At 41.3% G+C, this 15,078-nt stretch overlaps 1 protein-coding gene across 2 annotated transcripts; it reads right to left on the minus strand.

Annotated features, from left to right (window-relative positions):
- Positions 1-450: 450 nt before the first annotated feature.
- Positions 451-14,534, minus strand: FAM210A (family with sequence similarity 210 member A). Of its 2 annotated transcripts, XR_011146501.1 has the most exons (5): positions 14,440-14,534; positions 8,376-8,892; positions 4,442-4,553; positions 2,089-2,386; positions 451-611 (listed from the first exon to the last, which is right to left on the minus strand). XR_011146501.1 is itself a non-coding variant. In XM_068993872.1 (4 exons), the coding sequence occupies exons 2-4, from the start codon at positions 8,849-8,851 to the stop codon at positions 2,153-2,155; spliced, it is 822 nt and encodes a 273-aa protein (XP_068849973.1). In that variant the 5' UTR covers positions 8,852-8,892; positions 14,440-14,534; the 3' UTR covers positions 1,219-2,152. The 2 variants fall into 2 exon arrangements, 1 of the variants encoding a protein (XP_068849973.1); XM_068993872.1 differs by lacking the exon at positions 451-611 and having other exon boundaries at positions 1,219-2,386.
- Between the last annotated feature and the right edge of the window lie 544 nt (positions 14,535-15,078).

Raw genomic sequence — 15,078 nt, forward strand, 5'->3', positions numbered from 1 at the left:
TTAAAAGGTTGGTTTCACTATTTTTCTTAAATGGTCTCTCTTTTTTTTTAACCTAATCTGTTTTTCATTTCAATTGTTAATTTTTTGAGCACTTTTTTCCATTTTGTAGACATTAAGTCTCAGCTATGACTCCTTCTTTACCTTGTCAGTAATCCTATTTAAAAACAGATGCACACACCAGACACAGCAAGTTTAAGGCTTACTGTAAATGAAATGGGTTGTGATACTTACCACACATACACACTCTGGATAATTTAACTCAGTGCCCACTAAGTGCTACTGGCCTGCTACAAACACTCCATGTAGACACTCCAGGGGTCCCCCTTTCAGCTCTCTGTAGCTTCCCTTAAGGACTAGGTTGGCAAGATGAGAGCAGCAGTGTTTGACAAGATCAAGTATTCCTGATACCAAATATGATACAAGAACTTCTTACACCTTCAGAGAACATTTTACTAGAGAATTTCAAAGCATTCCCCAGTGTCTCATGTTCTGTAATTGAACAAACACAACAGAGTTATGAAACTGGATGGCAGCAGATCTCCACTGGACTGAACCAAAGGTAGAAACGCAGCTTCTTAGACCCACGATTTATCCTCATTGGAAAACATGCCCTATGCAATGTGAAAAGTAAAAAGAAAGTTTCATTTAACACATGATTTTAAACCAGGCAGTCTTAGTGACTAAAAGTAAACAAGAAATTTGTTAATATCTATCTCAGCATTTAACATTCAGAAGATGTGAATTATTTAATAAGTTAAAACAGGTTCACTGTTTCCGGATTTGAAAAGGGACTGTCAATTTGGAATCACACGTTTGCAGATAAACCATCCTGCCTGATGAACCCTGCATATGGCAGAGTGAGTTCTGCCCCTTCATACTCTGCCCTCCCCCACCAAGAAGAGTCACCATAGCATATCCAACACAAGAGACATATCAAATGTAAACATTTTTTCCCTTCAAAATATTCTCTAAATCTGGCCACTTTGGCACACAAACTAACGGTGACACCTGTGGGACTATTTCTGGCAATCCCTCTGGCATCCTCTTACCGAATCAGATCACTTAACAGACAAACTAGAAAGAGGCCGTTCCCACTTTCAATTTTAAGGTTAGAACTGGAGTAAAGGCAGTCAGAGCAAAAGGAATCACACTCACTCAGATGTGACAACTTTCACATCTGACCATGACTGAATTTCATTTCAAGCTGGTTTTAATGATAGCTTTGCTGTTTAAAAAAAGTAAAATATTCAAGTAAGAATGTTTCAATGCAAGGAGCAAACAGCGTTTACAATCTTAAATGGTACTCCATAATGGAATCAAGCCCGACACTGGCAGGTGGAGACCAGACGGCAGGGGCAAGAAGGTCCCACCCTCCCAGAACTGCACTGCTGAGAATACAAGCTCCAGGCAATGCTGTGGGCATTTGCTCCCCACTATAAACTCCAGGTATAATGATTTCTCTTTTCCTCTGAGAGATCAGCTGGAGAGGGCATGATGTAGGAATAACAAGAGTTTTATGTGCTGGGTAACAAAGTGCTATGGCCACACAGATTTGCTTAAAAATTTGATTATGACAAGCTTCAGGTAAAAGTCATTTTTAAAGGGTCAATTTTTCATTTACATGTAACCATACATCTTATTTACATATATATGACTCAACTTTCATTCAGCTTTCTTCATTTGAAGTCTACATTTTAACTGGTATGTAACCATTATATAGTCTTCACAGAAGGACAACATATCCTCTTATTCACAGCCAGTTCTGATGATAATCCTTTGTCTCCATATTAAGAACTGATCACAGTTAAAGCCTCAGTGAATAATGAAGATCCAGTGTTAAATCTGCTTACAGCCACACCAGCTATTCAAGGAGTCAGCAGCTGCAACTAAGTCCAAAGCAAGGATGACTGAAGACATGGACCACTGCTTAATGCTGCTACTGCCATGAAATTCTTATACTGGGTTCATTTTTTCTTTTTAAAAAACTGATTTTTCTAGTAATGTTTAAAGTTATCTCAGTTCTTTAACTCAAGAGAACTGCTATATTTAGGCTGCTAACAAAAAAAAAAAAAAATCAAGAGCATGTACCTTTGTTCATAGTCTCCAAAGGTTCAAGTGCAAGAACTGTCTAAAACCTGGTATATAAGGCACCCTATTCCACTTTTTTCTTAAGAGAAACCTTTCCTTTGGTTTCTTGCAGTTTTTCAGTGAGTCTGTCCTTTGTCTCTTCCATCTTCTCTGTGAGGAGCTCCTTTGTTTCCTCCATCTTGTCTTGCAGGTACTCCTTCACGGGGGGTGGTGTCGACATGTAGCCCCGGCTACGCAGATACTTCACAGTGAAGGAGGTCCCCCCGAGAGTTACAGTGTACCGCGCAGGCGTTGCAATCTGCAGAAAAACGAGACAGTTTAGTACTGATTATAACTACCATCTTAAGCAAAAACAGGCTGGCTCAGTGGTAAAGACTCCGCCTGCAATGCAGGTGACGCAGGTTCCACATCTCTGTGTCAGGAAGATCCCCTGGAGGAGGAAATGGCAACCCACTCCAGTATTCTTGCTGAGACAATCCCATGGACAGAGGTGCCTGGCGGGCCACACAGTCCATGGGGTCACAAAGAGTTGGACACTATTGAGCACACATAAGCAGAAACAGTGTAAAATTAAAACTCTTGGTAATAACTATCAATTACTTTATTGCTTCACAAGGCTAAAACAGTTACATGCTATATGATTTTCCCTCCTAACATTCTGTAAGTATTTGTCACCTAGACACTGACCTAGGATCAGAGAACATACACAGTAGCAGCACCAAAGTTTGTACTCCACATGCTAATGAACCTGGGGGGCAGGAGCCCCGAAATCAGTGAGAGCTCGGGACCCTCCGACAACAAAGGCACATGCGTTTCCATTCTCAGAAACCCTGTCAACCTGCACACACTATACCAAACTGAGGGGCAAACACAAGCCAAATGTTTGTTCTTCATGGAGTCTAGTTTCACTTGTAAATCTCTTTTCTTTAACTTCTCCAGGCTTTATGATACTTTATCACTACAGTCCACACTGAGTCTGGAATCCCAACCAGGAACTTTGTGAGGTGAACGAATGGTAAAATGGCACACATGTAGGAGACAAGTACAGGTTAACTGACCAGAGGTTACTTAGTCCCAAACTAACTAGTAAACTAATTGGTTCAAAGGGAGAATTGTAACAGCACAGGCTGCATCACATTCTGAGGCAAGGAACCTCCTATCTGCTGTTCTACCTGAGAAGTCAGGTTACAGGAAACACCCAAGTGGACAATTTACACCTCCCTCCTCCCAGAGGAACATGAGTAGAGCCACTGCTGACATCAGCCCACCTGCATGCCAGCCTCGTGTTTCAATTCTAAGCAGACCGGCAGGCACTGAGCACTGATCTCCTTCAGAGCACAGCACCAGCACAGGAAACGCAGCGCAAGAAGACGGAACTCTGAACCCCTAGGCACTCATGAGCAAAGACAACACACATTCAGAAAAGAAGAGACACACAGACTGTGATATGAGAGTATGGGATAAGAAACAGTTATAATTAGGGACATGGTTTAAACCATCAGGACAGCTGGATTTATTAAACTACACAAACTGCAAATTCATCAATTGATAATTTATGAATTTAATAAGTTTTAATGTTGAAAAATTCAGCAATTAAGCTTTAGGCCTCTAGTCAAAATTATCATATAAGAAGAAATAAAGATTAAAGTACTACTATAAACCCATAATTCTAAGTATTTTTATATAAAGATAAATTAACATCTAGTTTCCCAATGTTTTCTACCTGGTTTCCTAGAATAAAGCTACGAAGAACCTCATAACTTTTTGTCAATTGAGAAAAATCAGATTAATATAGCTAAACTCCACAATTTACAATGAGTCTTCCAAAACCACAAGTATAAAAACTATTAACAACAACGATGTCATTGTCTGAATCTAGACAACAGTTGTAAAGACAATGGACAAGTGAAATATATGTAACATCAACAACTAAGTCTAAGGTTTATCACAGAAATCAATTTGATTTAAACTTTACTATTTTACTTTTTAGGAAGATGAACTATTATAAACAGTAAAATAAATGCTAAATTTCACTAATATGTCAGGTGGCATATGGATCTCTGAATAAGGAAAATTAATGTACTGTCAATAGGAGAAATGTCAGAGATGACCTGCTTGCTAGAAACTCATTAGTCTCATATGTGTCTCAGCACAGCAGGCTGTGAACAACCTACCTATTCTTAGGACACTTCTTCCTTAGCCATCATTTTATTTACCCATAAAAAATGTATACTTTTAGTCATTAGACATATAAGAGGTGAAATACACTAAGTTATAAAGGTAAGCCTGGAAACAGGTAGGGAGTGTTATGAAGGTTCAGTGTGAGGCGCCATCCACCCACAGCAGTACCTACCTTAAACAGGGCATATGCTGTTAGTGCATTTCCACTCTGGGAATTTTTCAGAATGTTCACTATACTGTCAGGTAACCCAATAAGTTCTAGAAAAGGAACGACATTCACTCCTCTAAGAAAGAAACAGAAAGTAATTCATATGTATATAAACTTTTGGGGTAATTATTTTCAAAAGATTACCTGAAAACATCAAAACCAAATTTTTGTTTAAAAGTCAATTCTGCATCACCAAGCACACTCTAACTTCACTCTAAAGGAACAACGTGCATGAACACCAGCATCCCACTTTTCACAGCTTCTGCTCATGGACATTCCTCATTAGCACACTGAGAAAAATAGAATCATTTATCAGAGCAAAATTAATAGCACTAGGTAACCTGAGAAAAAAGGATCAGAATCATTCACCTGATCTTGGAATCTTTAGTTCCTTAGAATGATCCAACTCAAACTTTTAAGACCTAATTTTTATCTCTAAAATTACATGTCAAACTATACTATTACCATAAAAGCAAGGGATATTATAACATCACTTACTGTGTTATTATGCAAAGAATAAATGACTCTATGGGTTTGATAAAACTTCAATGATTCTAAAAAGATGCTTCTACTATCAGGCTTAGAAGGTACCTGAAGAAGCAATTACCATAAACTGCAAGAAATTTTTGAAGGGAGGGAGAGAAGGCAGATAAAGTCTCTAATCTAGCTGCTGCTGCTGCTGCTGCTGCTGCTGCGTCTCTTCAGTCATGTCCGACTCTGTGCGACCCCATAGATGGCAGCCCACCAGGCTCCCCTGTCCCTGGGGATTCTCCAGGCAAGAACACTGGAGTGGGTTGCCATGTCCTTCTCCAGTGCATGAAAGTGAAAAGTGAAAGTGAAGTAGCTCAGTCGTGTCCAACTCTTAGTGACCCCATGGACTGCAGCCTACCAGGCTTCTCCATCCGGGGGATTTTCCAGGCAAGAGTACTGGAGTGGGGTCCCACTGCCTTCTACGCTAATCTAGCTGGTAAACCCTAATTGCTTTTTAGTTTCCCTGAGTGTTGAGTTTGCCACATTGACATATTTGTGCTCTCCTGCTCTCTCCCTCATTATCCATACTGGGTTAGCCAAATGTTTCCAAAACATTGCAGAAAAACCCAAACTTTCTGGCCAACCCAGTAGTTGTTTTGCAGATGTTCGGCTTTCACCCTTAAATGACAAGGTTCTCATTCTGTGCTTCTCCTTCATAGGCACAATCATCACAGGAAACTTAACATATAGGATAGTATATAGTTAATACAACAGTAGGTTATTTAATGTTAAAACTCCCTGTATTGTCCCATGTCCCTTGTCACTATCTTCTCCGTGTTTTCGTTTTTCTCCAGAAGTGTTATCCAGCATATTCTGTTGAGGAGGAAGGCAGGATGCCTTTTTTTTGATGCTGAGACTTTTGACGCTCCTGGGCCAGTCATGTGGTAGAACAGCCCCCCAACTTTAATCTGTCTGATTGTTTGTTCATGATTAGATTTGGGGTAAATGTTTCCTGACAAGAAAGCTGCAGAGCTGATTCTGTGCCATCAGAGCATCACAGCAGGAGCCCCAGGATCAGTCAGTCCCATCCCTGATGTGAGTCTGACTTGTGGTTAAGGTCTGGTCCACAGATTACTCCTCTGTACAAGTATTCTTGCTGTTTATAATAAAGAAAGGGAACAGCCTGGATTCATTATTATTATGGTGGTTGTTATCTCCTAGTTTATCTTTAACATTAAAAATTAATTTAACTGGGAAAAGCTGTCCCTCTCTGATCTCACAATATAATACTAGGAGATCAGAGAACTTTATCCAGCTAAAATCAAATCAGATAAACCCAGCATCTAGTTGGCTGAATTGAAAACCTGTATTTAACACAATTCCAACAATAAAATCATTTCAGTCAGAGATTACACAGTAAGATTTACTGCCATTCAAACATACACTACTATTTTCTAAGTATGACTTCCCTTAGAACAAACTGACTTAATTTCTCAAGTGTTAAGGGTCTAACAAAACATTAGGGGCTGTTCTGGAAAGCAACACATCCTACCTAATGTAACTGAGCTATGTGATGCTGTAACAGAACTGGACCAGCAGTCATGGCTGGGCAATAGAGCTGAGTCTGGCAAACAAATTTCCATGCTAACAGAAAGCCAAAGGTAGGTGGTGGTGGATGAGGGATAGGACTTTAAAGCCTAATTAATTAACATCACTAGATTATTTCAGGGTCTAATTTTTTGGTTACAGAACTTCTTTACTGAAGGCAAGGAAAAATAAATGGGAAAAAAGTACTCTTAATAGTCCAAATAAGAAGCTCATATTCAATGAATTAAATTTCTCCCCCTCAGGTCAGGAGGCTGAACGCTTATTAAAAGCAATGAGGGAAGGCAAAAGAAACAAGGAAGAAGCTCATCATTAGTCACAAAACGAAATCAGAAAAATCCTCAATGGCTCCCAAAAGAAAATTTGATATGTAGAAAGCCATTCCATTAAATAGAAGAAATGAATGCCTATGAAATTTTTATGTAAAATGATACATAATTTTAGGCTCCATTAAAAAACTAAATGCAGTTCTGAAGATTTCTATATTACACATGTCCAGAAAATGTCAGTAATAAACAAAAAGGTAACTCCATAAAATGCACATACAAAATCTCTGCAAAGAAAGGAACTGTTAAAGAAAATGATACATAATGAAGGAAGTAACTGAGTAACAAGAACAGAATGCAGACAAAGATACGAAAAGAAACAAAACAGCATCAATCACACAGGTTAAAAATAATCTTTTTTAGAACACCGGCAAAGAAACATTTCTAGACCTGTGTTTTGTAAGAAGAGTCTCCATTCTATCATCTTTTAATTTAGTAAAGGATGAGCTCTTTTCAACAAGTGAGCTTTATATTATAATACTCAATACCTATCAAACATTAAATATAACCCCAAACTGAAAATCAGCAGTCTTTTGGAAAGTATAGACTAATTCTAAACCCACTAGGGGAGTTCCCGAAAACATCAAAATGGTCTTCACTGTGCATCTCGTTGCCTGCAGGATGAGCACGCTGCCCGCTTGGTCACACCCAGGCCACAGCAAGAAAAGCCACACAGCACTCAGGGAACAGGCACACGCTGGCACACCCAGTTTGCTGGTGGCAAAAACAAACTGGAAATCATAGGGAATCTGGTTGTACGTGCAACTCCTGCTCCTAAAACAATGTGAATAACACAACTCACTTTAAAAGAAAGGAACGGTATTTATCAAGAAAGGTATATTTAGAAATTCTATGTTTTAAGTGCACAACAAATCAACTTCTGATTAGAACAAGGACCTTACCTTGACATTCATCAGATGTAACATTAAGGTATAAGTCTATAACGTGTTCATTTTTGTGTCTACAACAGATACAAGTCAGGCTTTGTAAAAATCTTACTAATTTCCAATCAAAATCATACATGTGGCAAAATAAGTTCTTTTCACAGTGACTAGCACTTTTAGCAATATCTTATTTAAATACAAAGCTAACTTATGGTGCTGTCAAATTTCTGGAATTGGTTATTTCTGTGCTATCCTAGATGCTGATGGGATACGAGCACAGTGATTAAGATTTGAAATCAGACTGAGTTATTTTGGGGAAAAACTAAGTTATTTTGACTTATTCTTGTTTAATCTGCTCTCTCTTTAATAAGATGGGAATAATTATTTCATATGGTTGCTCTGAAAATTAAATGATAGTTACAAAAACTTTAGTATAATATCTGCTGTACATAGTAAGAAATGTTAGCTATTGTTATTAAAATGTGGAAAACAGCTATGAAAAACAGTCATCCTCTATCAGTTGAAGACATTAAAGCATTTCAAAAACTATTTAAAGGCTTTCATTAGTATAATTAACATTCTGATAAAAGGCTCAATCAAGCAAAAACTTACTTTATGGCTGCATAATAAAATGTTCCAAACCAAACAGCAGAAGTTATTAGATGCACTGGAATCAAAACTTTTCCATATTGTCTAAATGTTTTCTTAAATCGCTGATAAAGACTAATAGATCGGTCTTGTAACGGATCAGGTTCTTCCTTTTTTTCGGAGGGAGGTCCTGAGGATGTGGCACTGGATGACAGAACTCTCTTGGATAAGATATCCTGCTCCCACTGTTTATGGTGAAAGACCCCTGGTTGGGATGGAACAGCAATGAATGGCTTCCTTTCCTTTGCAACACACTGGGCAGTGGGTAAGTGCAGCGACCGTTTCTGAGGGCCTTGTACCACAACCACTCTGGATTCCAAGGTATACAAAAGTAATGGTCCCTTTATGTTTTGACAGTGTCCCAAAAGACCGGCTTTATGTGGTTCCATGCACGTCCTATGTGCCAGTCGGAATACAGTCTTTGGTATGTTCCATTGCATTTTGAAGAATGGAGATTGATGGACCTCAGCTTCTATAGACACTAGATTAAAAAAAAAAAATTAGGTTATACATAGATTTCCATTGTAAACCAATCAATTTAAACATAAATTGTTAACTATTAGGAAGTTAAAAGACACTGTTACCAAATCCATAGAAAGTAATGTTAAGGTATATAGTTCTAATACACCACAATTTTAAAATTTCATTAAAATACATCATTTAAATATGATACAGTAAACCACAGCAGCAGACATCATGAAGGGTAAGGTTTTGGGGCTGTTTTATTGCTACAAAAGGGATATCTGTAGGGCTTCTCTCATTCTACAAAGTAGTGTAATACAATGGGAAAATCAGATCTGGAAGTAAAAGAGCTGGGCCATAATGTTTTGGGGTCATAATTCTGTGCAATTATCTCTTAGACTGGACTTGAGATGGGAATTTCAAGACCTGAATTCATCTCTCCCCACATCCCCCTTCTCTGAAAACAGAACAACCAATCAGTCTCATTATACTTGTTTATTTGGGAAAAATGCTTTAAATCTTCAAATACATGGTCATCCAGAACCTGGTCTTTTGTTAAATATCTGAGTAGTGGTATCCAGTGGTGATATCTTGCATATTTCTATTGTCACATCACATCATGGGCTACAGTGCCTTCTTCACCACTGAAAATAGTGAAGAGTGCTTTTAAGTCTAATCAGATTAGAGCACCAATTCCAGGAACACCGTAACCAATTCAGAAAGTTCATCATTACAATTCTGTTCCTTTAGAACCACTCTTAGTACCAAAATATGAATCAGAAGGGATCTCCAGAGATATTGAAGCAACAAGGAAAAACACAGATGTTTATCTACCTATCTCTATAGGGCTTCCCAGGTGGCGCTAGTGGTAAGGAACCTGCCTGCCAATGCAGGAGACACAGAGATGCAGGTTCGATCCCTGGGTTGCGAAGGTCCCCTAAAGGAGGAAATGGCAACCCAGTCCAATATTCTTGCCTGGAGAATCCCATGGACAGAGAAACCTGGTAGGCTACAGTCCATAGGGTCACACAGAGTCGGACATGACTGAAGCGACTTAACAGGCATACACCTATCTTTTGGCTTATCTCTATCTAGATAGATATTTCTATCTATTGGGTATCTATTATAAGGTTGTTTAAATAGATACATGTTTATGTTAAGGAACTAGCTCACACAACTGTGGGGGCTACACATTTGGTATGTGTAGGGTAGATGTGCAGGCTGGAAACTCAGACAAGAACTGATGCCACAGTCTTGAGATTTTTTTTTTTTCTTGAGATGCCTCAGTTTGAAATTTAGACTGAGTGAGGCCCACTCACATTATGGAGGGTAATCTCCTTTACTTAAAGACAGTTGATTACAGATGTTAACAGATTTTCAAAATACCATCAAAATAACACCTAGTGTTTGATTAAATAACTATGCTTTTGAACTGTGGTGTTGGAGAAGACTCTTGAGATTCCCTTGGACTGCACGGAGATCCAACCAGTCCATCCTAAAGGAAATCAGTCCTGAATATTCATTGGAAGGACTGATGCTGAAGCTGAAACTCCAATACTCTGGACACCTGATGCAAAGAACTGACTCATTGGAAAAGACCCTGATGCTGGGAAAGATTGAAGGCAGGAGAAGGGGACGACAGAAGATGAGATGGTTGGATGGCATTACTGACTCTATGGACATGAGTTTGAGTAAGCTCCAGGAGTAGGTGATAGACAGGGAGGCCTGGTGTGCTGCAGCCCATGGGGTTCCAAAGAGTTGGACACGAATGAGTGAACTGAACTGATAGCCAGATCTCTTGTTAAGTTGCTCAGTCTTGTCCAACTCTCTGCGATCCCATGGACTGCAGACCACCAGGCTTCTCTGTTCATGGGATTTTTCCAGGCAAGAATACTGGCTTGCCATTTTCTTCTCCAGGGGATCTTCTGAACCAGGGATCAAAGCCACGTCTACCTGCCTTGGCAGGCAGGTTCTTTACTAATGAACCACCAGGGAAGCCATCCATAGCCAGGTTTAGTTGACAAATCTACTCATCACACATACAAGCTTATAGATTTCTCACCCAAATCTTTACTTTCTACTATAGTAAAAACCTTTTAAACAATGACATCTTATGTGCTCAAAAAAAGGCAATAAAATTTCAGTAGGAACACTTTGGTTGAGTGAACTGGAGGAATGAACAGTTCTTCCAAAACTGCTTAGAGAAACAGTTCTACAACCACCTTTTTTTCCTACCTCCAAGAATAGTATCATTCCTAGGAAACTGTAACATTGTATCTATACTTTAAAAACAAATTATATGTTTCAAAAAATGTGATATTCAACCCTACAATAGAAATGACAGCTTAAAATTACACACCTGAGTGCTCTCACTTTAAGGGGATGGTATCTAGGGAATTTGTTGCTTGCCTTTGACCAGAAAACTTACAAGTTACCACTTCATTTTTCTCTCAACAGACAAAAGTCTAATACAAAACAGGAGAATTCCAAACCAGCCTGGGTGAATGGACCAAATAATCAAAACAGCACATAAAGAAATCTTATGAATGGGTTAAAATAAATAAATCCTGTATGTCCTTTCAAAAACAATGAGATTTTGAAAAATCATTCCAGGTGATTGATTCATCCATAACCATCCCACTATGTGCCAGGCACTGTTCAAGGCACCTGGGTTAAATCACTGAACAAAATGATGATCCCTGTCTTGCTAGAGTTCACATGCTAGCAAGACAACATCTATCCAGCTGTTTTCTCACTGAACATAATAACCCAAGCAGTAAGAAGTATCAAAACATTTTCTGAAAATCTACTATGTGCCAGGTAACTTCCAGTTCTCAGCCTGGCACTGTTTCATTATTAGCACAGTACAGTCTCTGGGCTTTCCACATGGCTCAGTGATAAAAGAATCTGCCTGCCAAGGCAGGAGTTGCAAGAGACCCTGGTTCCATCCCTGCATCTGGAAGATCCCCTGGAGAAGGAAAGGGCAATCCACTCCAGTATTCTTGCCTGGAAAATCCCATGAACAGAGAAACCTGGCGGGTTTCAGTCCATAGGGTCGCAAAGAGTGGAATATGACTGAGCATGCACAGACCATGGTCTTTGGAGTCAGGCTGCTTGGATCCAAAACCTAGCCCACTACTACTTCCCAGCTGCATGACCTTGGGCAAGTTACTTACCACTCATCTATGAAACAAAAGAATCATAACAACTATCCCACTGGATCATGTACAAGTTAAAAATGAATTCAAATATATAAAGGTACTACTAGACTATCAGCTATTACTCTTTTAACTCAATTTCCAGAAAAGCACTTATTACTCAGGTAACAGTGGGGAAAAATAATATCAATGGTAACTTTTAATTTTTATGTAGCTCATTTACTCCCTCCCTGGAGTAGGAAATGGCAGCCCATTCCAGTATTCTTGCCTGAGAAATCCCATGGATAGAGAAGCCTGGTGGGCTGCAATCCATGGGTTCACAAGAGAGTCAGACATGACTTTGTGACTAAACAATAATTTACTCCCTCTACTATCCTCGAGTTCTTCCTGTTCTTGAAACCAATGGGTAATCGTTAAATTCATTTCACCTATATCCTGCCTTACACCACTTTCCAGTCACCTTTCTCTACACTCCCCCTGCCATCTCAGAGTACCCTACTTCTTTATTCTTTATCCCATAAACACCCAGAGCCCTTCACCTTAGGGTGAAAAGTGAAAGTCGCTCAGTTGTGTCCGACTTTGCAACCCCATGAACTGTAGCCTGCCAGGCTCCTCTGTCCATGGAATTCTCCAGGCAGGAATCCTGGAGTGGGTAGCCATTGCCTTCTCCACGGGGATCTTTCCAACCCAGGAATTGAACCCAGGTCTCCTGCATTGCAGGCAGATTCTTTATCGTCTGAGCCACCAGGTAGGCCCCTATATATCTTATGCACAAAAATTCATGGTGGAGTCTGGATAATATAGTTAGTAGGCTTTTAATCTTATGAGAATATTTCTTAAGTCAAAATTAGACTCATTTTCTGTAAAATTACAGTAGCAACTTTCTTAAGAAAATTTAGCATCACAACCAGCAAATATGGATTGGTAATTACCCAGTTCTAAATGCATGAATATGTAGATAGCACAATCTCCAGCACTATACCTTTGCTTTAGGTGGAGAGCAAATGAACTTTAGGTGGAGAGCAAAAAATCAACTATAAAAAAAAGGATCAAAATAAGAATATGCCATGTGGAAAAACCTATTTCCCCAATGTCTTGTGCAAAGTAACAAGTACTTTTAAATCACAGTTTAAGAGAAAAAGTGAAAGTGTTAGTTGCTCAGTCATGTCAGATTCTTTTTGACTCCTTTGAGTGTAGGCCAGGCTCCTCTGTCATGGAGTTCTCCAGGCAAGAAAAGACACGTTTTGTTTGTCATAGTGATTTTTCACAGATGTCAGCGGTGGCAGGCCACTAATTTATGTTTAGAAAAATAAACAAGATGTTTAGTTGAATTTTTAGGTTTGATGCTTAAACTTTCTTGGAAGGATCACTGTCTATTTTTTATGCATGGAGTATTTACAAAGATACTCAAAAGTAACCTTGTGATATGAAGATAGTAATGATCTAAAAGGTGCATGCATCAGTACAGTAATAAAAACAATCAACTTCGAAAAAAAAATGAACTGAAGTTAATTCTCAACTTAGCTCACCGCATATAATAAAAAAAATACAGTCGTCTGAAACTGATGGCTTATCCTCATTTGTTAAAAACAGGCTTCGTTCTTGGGCCAAAGTTTATAAAGAGCAAACAACCTCAGAAAGGTTAAAGCCCACAATTTAGAAGTGACTGGATTCTAAAGTACATGCTGCAGGCACTGCTTGCTTTCCCCCAAGCGAAGTCTACCGGCTGCTGTAACTGCGCCTACTGACAGGTATGCAAGCCAGCACACCTATTTCCACAGCAGCTTTTAAGGGGTTCAAGTTTGGTAACGAAGAAGAGAAGACATATTTCTGATCACGTCTTTACACCATCTCGGTGGAGGTGCTGAGGCGCAACGCGTCAACCATCTTAGTCCACAGGCAGTTTTGACCCTAGCGTAGGGGGTGGAAAGCAGGAACGAGCGACACTCCGGTGCAAATCTGGGAGGGAAGGATGAACCAAACAAGTTGACTCCCCAACCACCCCATATCAAAGTCCAGCCAACAGATACTATCACTGAAGCGTTTCTGAAAAACATGTATGGCCTGTCGCGCTCCTCCAGAAGCTGACCGAGCACGGCCCTCTCGAGGGAGGTCTGGCCGGAACTTCCAAGTGCGGCGGAATGGAGCGACCCGCGATGCAGCGAGAAGCAGGACGCCGCGCGCTTCCGAGGCAAGTCCGAGCTCGGGGGCTTCCGGCCCCTCCCGACCGGCGTCTGAGGAAGGGCAAACCAAAGGCTGGAAATCCGCCCCACGGACAGGGTTAGCAAGACACCGGCCCACTGCGAAGGGCGGGGTGACCTCTGTCCGCCCAGGGGCGCTCGCGCCGCGCACCACGCTGAGGAGGCCCCGCCGACCGCCCCTCCCCCAGAGGCCTCGACCCCCGTTACCTCAGGACCTCAGCCCGGAGGAGCCGCTAGGAGACCCCTCCGCGTCACTCCTCAGAGCGACCAGCAGAACGTGAGTCTGGCCGCCGGAAGCCGTGGGCTCAGGCGACCAGCCTCCCACCCGCCCGCCACGCCGTCCCTCCAACCAGGTTCTTGCGTTCCCTTCGAGCTGTCGCTCTCCGCACGTCGCGCGCGGCACGCCGGGACTCGGGATTCCGGGCCAAGCGACCCGCGATCTCCGGAAGTGGCGTCATAGCGCGCGCGTGGCGTGGCGCCGCTTCCGCAAACAGAGTCGCGGATGGCTGGAAGGTAAGTGTGGGGTCGCAGGGCTGGGCTACGTCTTCTTTGTGTGTAGCGGTGGCCGCCGAGGTGGAAGGGGCATTCCAACCACTGGCTGTGCCACTTCAGCGGCTGCTGACGCCCCTCTGCTTGGAGCCATCCCGGGTTCGAGAGGTCCGAGAGCCGCTTCAGGCCCGGTCGTCTGCCGGAGCGGCCGGCCGCCTGCCCTGCGTGGTGGGCCGGAACCTGAGCCGGGCCGTGCCGGGACTTCTCGGTGCGTCTTCGAGTCCGGGGACACCACCGGTGGGTCCGGCGTGGAGCTCACCTGCTTGAGCTCCAGCCCTCGGCCCGGTGAGTTCTGAA

Source organism: Capricornis sumatraensis, chromosome 21, assembly GCF_032405125.1.
Source record: "Capricornis sumatraensis isolate serow.1 chromosome 21, serow.2, whole genome shotgun sequence".
NCBI classification, from domain to species: domain Eukaryota; kingdom Metazoa; phylum Chordata; class Mammalia; order Artiodactyla; family Bovidae; genus Capricornis; species Capricornis sumatraensis.